This window comes from Notothenia rossii (assembly GCF_949606895.1).
Source record: "Notothenia rossii genome assembly, chromosome: 6".
NCBI classification, from domain to species: domain Eukaryota; kingdom Metazoa; phylum Chordata; class Actinopteri; order Perciformes; family Nototheniidae; genus Notothenia; species Notothenia rossii.
The window spans coordinates 87,485,497-87,493,328 of record NC_136909.1 but is presented as its reverse complement, the minus strand read 5'-3'; the positions used below and the strand labels follow the sequence as shown (position 1 = coordinate 87,493,328).

General features: G+C 42.2%; 1 protein-coding gene across 1 annotated transcript; it reads left to right on the top strand.

Moving 5' to 3' along the window:
• The first annotated feature begins 225 nt into the window (after positions 1-225).
• Positions 226-3,444, top strand: LOC307044255 (protein phosphatase 1 regulatory subunit 3C-B-like). Its single transcript, XM_079689342.1, has 2 exons — positions 226-420; positions 1,535-3,444. Exons 1-2 carry the CDS (start codon positions 407-409, stop codon positions 2,511-2,513), a joined length of 993 nt encoding a protein of 330 aa, XP_079545468.1. The 5' UTR covers positions 226-406; the 3' UTR covers positions 2,514-3,444.
• Positions 3,445-7,832: the final 4,388 nt, after the last annotated feature.

Here is a 7,832-nt window from a genome sequence, read left to right as displayed (position 1 = left end):
TTCCTGTGGGAATCCCAGCCCAATGTGAACATCCCCCCCCCCCACCAGCAGGGGTCCATCATGGCCCTCAGAAAACAGCTGAGAAACAGCAGGAGGCCTCCAGCATTCAATGAGGCCATGCGGCGACACACCCCTACCAGCTGGCCGGCAGCCAAACAAAGCTCCTGCTGATTGGCTGCTGGTGAACTCCACCCACTTCTCATTGGCTGTTTCAGTGACAGCATATGCAAATGGCTCTGTGAGGCAGTAGAAATCCCCGAGTGCTGAGCACCCCTAGCACAAAGGCAGGCACTGGCAGGCAGGAAGGAAGAGAGAGAGAGAGGAGGCGGTATGCGCTGTTAGAATCAAGAAGACTCTTCTAAAAGACCCTCTGTCTTTTACTGGGACCGCTAACTTTATTTCTTCCATGAGTGCTGCAAGGTAAGGACCAGAAGCAGTTTGATTTGTCCCGTGTGTTGCTGATTTAACACGAAGTACATTTACTGTGCAGACGATTGAAAGCACAGTTTAATTTGATTTAAAAGCCATGATCTGTGATGTCATGTAACTAAGTACATGTACTCAAGTTCTGTACTTTTTGAGGAACTTCTACTTTACTTCAGTATTCTCACAGTATGCTAATTTATACTTTTAATCCACTCATCTGTAAGCACATATTGTAGCCTACTTTTTACTCCTACATTTATTTTAAATGTTTAGTTACTAGTTATTTTCCAGATTTATTTGAAGTTACTTTTTAATGGGCCCATTCTGCACAATGAGTACTTTTTACTTTTGTAATTTAAAGTATTTTTAAATGATTATACTTTCTTACTTTACACTTAAAGGTGGGGTAGGTAAGTTTGAGAAACCGTCTCGAGATACACTTTTTGTTATATTCCATGGAATGTTCTTAACGTCCCGATAGCAATGAATATCTGAAGTGCTTTGACAATAAATACATTACAAAATGTCATCAGTGGAAGCCGTGGCGCTGTAAAAAGCACGACCAATCATCTGAGCCGGCTAAAGTAACTGGATGGCCTACCTGCCTGTCAGCCTTCCTCTGTGCACAAACTTATCGCGTGCCCTCATTGGTCATGTGCGCGTTCGTGTGTGTTGTAGGAGGGGCTGTGTGAGGAAGTGGCAGATTTTTCCCGGCTGTATATTTTCAAATTCTAGCGCACTGGAGCTGATTTCTCCAAAATTACCTACCCCACCTTTTTAAGTAACATTTTGAATGCGGGACTTTTACTTGTAACCTAGTATTCCCACATTCTGCTACTACTTTTACTGAATTACAAGATCTGAGTACTTCTACTTTTACTGAATTCAATAATCTTAACACTTCTTCTAACTCTAAAAAAGCAGAGTTTTACTTGTAGATGTTGTCACTGTGCATAAAGTACAAAGTGATGGTGTCTTAGTTTAAAACGGAGCAGACATTTTGAAGTGCTTAAAGTGAAGCCATTGTTCTGACTCTGCCCCTCTCTCTCTCTCCCTCTCTCCACCTCCTTCTCCATTTCCTCCCCCGACACACCTCCTCCTCCCTCAGTGTGCTCCGGTCCTTCAGTCCGTCAGCGATGCCTGGTCCTGTGATGCCGATGAGATTCTACATGAGCCACTCGCCGCCTCCTCTCCGGGGTTTCCTCAGCTCCTACGAGGACATTCAGAGGACCAAGAACCGTGTAAAGCAGTCGTCCAACAATCAGCAGCTTTTCAAACCTCTTCGTCCCTGCCTCAGCAGCCAGCAGAGGGCCATGGACGACGTAAACTGCATGGGATGGAGCGGAAACGACAACGCATGCAAGAAGAAGAAGGTGGTGTTCGCAGACACTAAAGGAATGTCTCTCACCGCCATCCACGTCTTCTCCAAGTTCGACGACGAGCCGTACCAGAAACGAAGCATCGCCGAGGAGCTCCAGTTCGACCTGTTGGACTTGGAAGCGGCAACCATGGACCTAAAGATGAACTCGGTGCAAAACCTGGTGCTGGACTTTAAACAACCGTCCGCCGACTACCTGGACTTCAGGAACCGGCTGATTGCCAACTCTGTGTGTTTGGAGAACTGTTCGCTGCAGGAACGCTCGCTCACCGGCACCATAAAGGTCCGAAACATGGGCTTCGAGAAGAAGGTGAAGCTTCGAGTAACGTACGACTCGTGGGTCAGTTTCACCGAGGTCGAGTGCTCCTTCATGAACAACGTGTACAGCTGCCAGGACTCCGACACTTTCGCCTTCGTCCTGGATCTGCCCGCCCAAATCCCGCCGCAAAACCGCGTCGAGTTCTGCATCTGCTTCACCACCCAGGAGCGGACCTACTGGGACAATAACGACGGCAAGAACTACACCCTGAAGCACGTCGGCTGGAACGGAGAGGATCTGACACCGGAGCAGAGGAAACCCTTCGAAAACAAAGGAGTGAAGGTTCTTGAGATGGAGTTTGATCAGTTTGGAAGCCCCCGCATGTCCACTGGACTTTTCCCCGGCTGGCAGAGCTGGGGTCGGATCGATAGCGCCGTGCCTTATTGGTGAAACCACGACTCTTTGCTGAAATGACATTGGAATAAGATAAGAAACGGGGGCATTCGGTGTGAAGCTGTGAGCGGCTCTCAGACACAAACTGAACTGAAGCAAACACAGAACATGTAGAAACCAGAGAGAACTCAACTGACCTGCTTCTCGCTGTAACGTGGCCTCGGAGAGCAAGGATTCATGTGGAAAAACCTGTCCTGTTTCACATAATCTTTGTATAATGTTAATGTGCCTTCTCAGAGTGCCTGCCCACTAAAATAAAGACGATGTGTACAGCCCATAACGAGAGTTAGAGCCCCCTTTGGAGGGCCTGGTTTTAATGGTTAAATACGCACTGATTGAGATGACCCTCTCAGTTTGATTTCCGTAAACTGGAGAAGTAGAAATCAACATGATTAAGTCCTTCATATTGAAGGGGAAGTACATGGTGACAGAATGGTTCTCTGCTAAATGAAACACAGCTGATTCATTGCTAATGGAAGACACTAAAACTTTGCACTTCAAATGAGAGAATAATTCAACTCAAAAGGGATTTATTTAAAATACAGGTTGAGTCATGCAGCCCTTTCTTTCCCTCCCTGTGAATTGCACATGTATGAGCAGAAGTGTCGTTGGGATGATGTAATATGTTGGTAAGTTTATTGAGAGCTGCTATCCAAGGAGACGACGCACGTGATTGGTCGTCTCCACCTTGGAAGATGGATGGGTTGAAGTACGTTTTTGAAAAAGGAGTGATGGGATGTTTATATTGATTGTTTTTAAATTGTGTGATGTGTACAGTATGTGTGGCTGGAAATGAGATGTATCTTTATCTTGAAAACAATCGGTTCTCCGTGAAGAAGGGTCTGTCTGCGCCCAGCATTTCGTTTCACTTGAAGGTGTTTGTAAAGTATTTCCCTTTCAGAAATAAAATTGCTATACATGATCTAAATGTGCCTCCTGATCTTTTTCTTATTGTTATCATAGTTTGTGCACACATTTAAGAGGCCATTTTGAATTTCAAGGTATTGCAAATGCTTCAACATGTACAGATATTTGATTATTTTATTCCCCTTACTTCTTCTACAAGGCCTTCCCAATGTTTTAATAATGAATACCAAATAAAAGATGTTGTTCCACCATTACCCAAAACACAACAGGTATTTTAGAGAAGTTGTATCAGGTCCATTAAACTAAGGGATATTTGTCAGCGAACAAAGTGTGTTTGCAATCCTCAGTTATACACAGTGCATGCAAGAGTCACCAACAGGACGTTAAGACATAGAAACTGATCAGATTCATGCATGTGGAATGTATGACTTGTAAAACCCTAAAATAAATAATAATGTTGGTTATCAAAATAATGCAAAAGCCTCCGTCTGTTGTACACTTTGAATGAAAACAGAACTGACGCCCGGAGCGTTTTCACTCTTCCTGCAGACTCTTTTCAATTGTCCGTGTTTTCATATTCTGCAGGAGGAATGCTTTCTCCTTCCTTTGGCACGTGAGCAGGAAAGACCTCAGGCTGCAGCGGGGTGACCTTCTGCAGCCGTCTATCAGCGTGTTAACTCTTTAAATACAGGCTTGTCGTGGTATCACTCGTATATATCTTTGCTCAAATCACCTACAACAACATGACATTACATTTCCATGGGTCAAAGTGGTGTTTCACTCAGGCACCATGTCAGATAGACTTCAGCTGTGTTTGTTTCTGAAAGAGATCATGGCTGCCTCGAAATGGAAGAAACATACTGAACATAAGATGGACCTTTATGAATCCCTGTGGGGAAGTTCAGATTTAAACAGCAACACGGTGAGAGTGAACAACAGGACAGCACAGATTCACACAACATTAAAGATGAATAAAATGAAAGATAACATTGAAATGGAATTCTTTGCCGAACGATTGAAAGGGCTGTCAGAACATTTTTGTGTTTAAGAAAATGTATAAAGAAAGCGTAATTAGACAGTATGAAGTTTACTTTAGATTGTGTTCTGGTTTTATGTTTCAGTATTTGTAAGCAACTGTGACTGAAAGAATATTTTACTTTTTAATGGTTATTTAATTTTTTTCTTTCCAAGAAGGGGCAGATCAAATACGATGTTCTTCTCCCTGCTCCTTTCGACATTGCGCTATATATATGCAAAAAGCTAGTATAAGTGTACATGTTTTGTTTTAAAATAACTGCCATGTGTGGAATAAACATCCATCTTCTCCCGCTTATCCGTGGTCGGGTCGTGGGGGTAGCAGTTCCAGCAGAGAGCCCCAAACGTTCCTTTCCCTGGCCACATCAACCAGCTCTGACTGGGGGGGTCCCAAGGCGCTCCCAGGCCAGAGAAGAGATATAATCCTTCCACCTGGTCCTAGGTCTACCCCTCGGTCTCTTTGGAATAAACAAATAAATAAATATACAGTTAAGTAACTTTTAAAATAAGAAATGAACATGTATACATATTTGGGTCATCTATACATATTAGATATATGTGCATGTATGCGTGCCGGTAAAAAGTTATTTTTTAACATGCACAAGCTTTTCATTTTGTAAGAGTTTGTTGCCTAATCTACACTGAGTCCAGTTAGATCTTCAAAAGCGTGAATCGGACCAGTTCTAGGTGTACGGTGGAGAATATAAGAACTGATCCCATATCAGCTTCAAAGATCCTGAACTCCACCTGCCTCCGGCTCCAGCTCACCTGATGGACCCACATTCCCATTGTACCTGTAATTTCCTGATGGATCAGCGTAACCGTCCTCATCCTCTCCAAAACCTCCATCTTTCTGTTCCCCCTGCCCCTTGCTGACGTAGAATCCGTTTTTACAGAAACATTCATTGTCCCTCTGATTTTCTACATGGTGAACTCTAATTTCCTTTCTCTGTTTTTTTTTGTTGGTCAATTCAAAAGGTATGTGAGCAAGAATGGAGGAAATCCCAAGTCATATTTACACGCTTGCTTTAAAGGGTCCCTCTCCTGCTGATGTTCAGGTGTATATCAGTATGTAGTGTCTCTACTTTAAAGAGTCCTCTCCTGCTGATGTTCAGATGTATATCAGTATGTAGTGTCTCTACTTTAAAGAGTCCTCTCCTGCTGATGTTCAGGTGTATATCAGTATGTAGTGTCTCTACTTTAAAGAGTCCTCTCCTGCTGATGTTCAGGTGTATATCAGTTTGTAGTGTCTCTACTTTAAAGAGTCCTCTCCTGCTGATGTTCAGGTGTATATCAGTATGTAGTGTATCTACTTTAAAGAGTCCTCTCCTGCTGATGTTCAGGTGTATATCAGTATGCAGTTGATCTACTTTAAAGAGTCCTCTCCTGCTGATGTTCAGGTGTATATCAGTATGTAGTGTCTCTACTTTAAAGAGTCCTCTCCTGCTGATGTTCAGGTGTATATCAGTATGTAGTGTCTCTACTTTAAAGAGTCCTCTCCTGCTGAGGTTCAGGTTCATATCAGTATGTAGTGTATCTACTTTAAAGAGTCCTCTCCTGCTGATGTTCAGGTGTATATCAGTATGTAGTGTCTCTACTTTAAAGAGTCATCTCCTGCTGATGTTCAGGTGTATATCAGTCTGTAGTGTCTCTACTTTAAAGAGTCCTCTCCTGCTGATGTTCAGGTGTATATCAGTATGTAGTGTCTCTACTGTAAAGAGTCCTCTCCTGCTGATGTTCAGGTGTATATTAGTATGTAGTGTCTCTACTTTAAAGAGTCCTCTCCTGCTGATGTTCAGGTGTATATCAGTATGTAGTGTCTCTACTTTAAAGAGTCCTCTCCTGCTGATGTTCAGGTGTATATCAGTATGTAGTGCCTCTACTTTAAAGAGTCCTCTCCTGCTGATGTTCAGGTGTATATCAGTATGTAGTGTCTCTACTTTAAAGAGTCCTCTCCTGCTGATGTTCAGGTGTATATTAGTATGTAGTGTCTCTACTTTAAAGAGTCCTCTCCTGCTGATGTTCAGGTGTATATCAGTATGTAGTGTCTCTACTTTAAAGAGTCCTCTCCTGCTGATGTTCAGGTGTATATCAGTATGTAGTGTCTCTACTTTAAAGAGTCCTCTCCTGCTGATGTTCAGGTGTATATCAGTATGTAGTGCCTCTACTTTAAAGAGTCCTCTCCTGCTGATGAACATTTTAGCATCACTGAGTATCACTGGTATTGATCAGATACCTTTCTACCCGTTCTAAGAAAGTCCTTAGAACTATGTCAAACATTAATCAAGGCCGAGGAATATTGGACTGAAATGATGCAAAGAGGGTAAGGTCACAAAAACAAGCCTCTGAGATTCAAACAGGTTACTAAAAGTCAACTTTTGGTCACTATTTATTCAAAGGTGCTGCTCTGTTACAGCTACAGATGGCCTTTTGATTCATTACTGGCTATTTCATTTGTTTTGAAACGGTGTGGAGTTAAATACAATACTAAAACATGAAAAATAAAACTTTTAACCGTTGCAAAATGTGTCAATTTCCCTAAAATCATTCAAAGTAGGAAGTATTTTGTGTCTCCATGTTTTGAAAAACTAAGAATGTGGCATAAAGCTATTGAAGCAAAAGCTCGAAAAAGAAAGGCTAAATATAGCTAGTCTTCTCAGATACGGACGGCTACAAGTTCATTTCGGAGAAAGGGTGAGAGTGTGCACATAAATAATTTAGCAACTTCTAGACGGGGTAAAAGAAATGCTACATGTTGGTAAACTTTTTTTTCTGATCAAATATGCAAAATTCACTGAAGGCAGTCAAGGCAAGTTTATTTTTATATAGCATCAACAACCAGGCTAATTTTAGGACCATATTTGGATGACAGAGTTAGGGATAGGGATAGACACCGTTAGCGTTTGCATGCTAAGCCCGTTAGCATGCTAAACGCTAAGTTACCAGCTAGCCAAAGCTTGGTTTTTAAGGTGCATCAGTGTTTATTTCTCCAAAACACCCGATGCATTGCGTTTAGACATAAGACATCATGTTTTATGTTATTGGTAACATAAAAAAAAACAAACATGTACAACATTTTCATTTTGAGTGAATGTTACCCAGGTTGACTTAGTAGCTATTGTACATTCAGCACATGTTGTAACAGGTGAGAATATAAATACAAAAGTCAATGATTACTGTGGTCTTTAGTAACATGGAGGGCCGCCAAGCCTCAGCAGAGACAGGATGTGCAGGACGGCATGAAAACAGAACAGGAGAGATGTTCTGCATCTCATAAACAAACAAACACAACGTCTACATGTATGGAAACAAATCAAATAGAGGTAAGTGATGTTGGTGTGAAGCGTACCTGTGCTTATACTGAATGTCATGACAGGAGGTGAACATGTATAGAGGTTTGAGGAACTCCCAAAG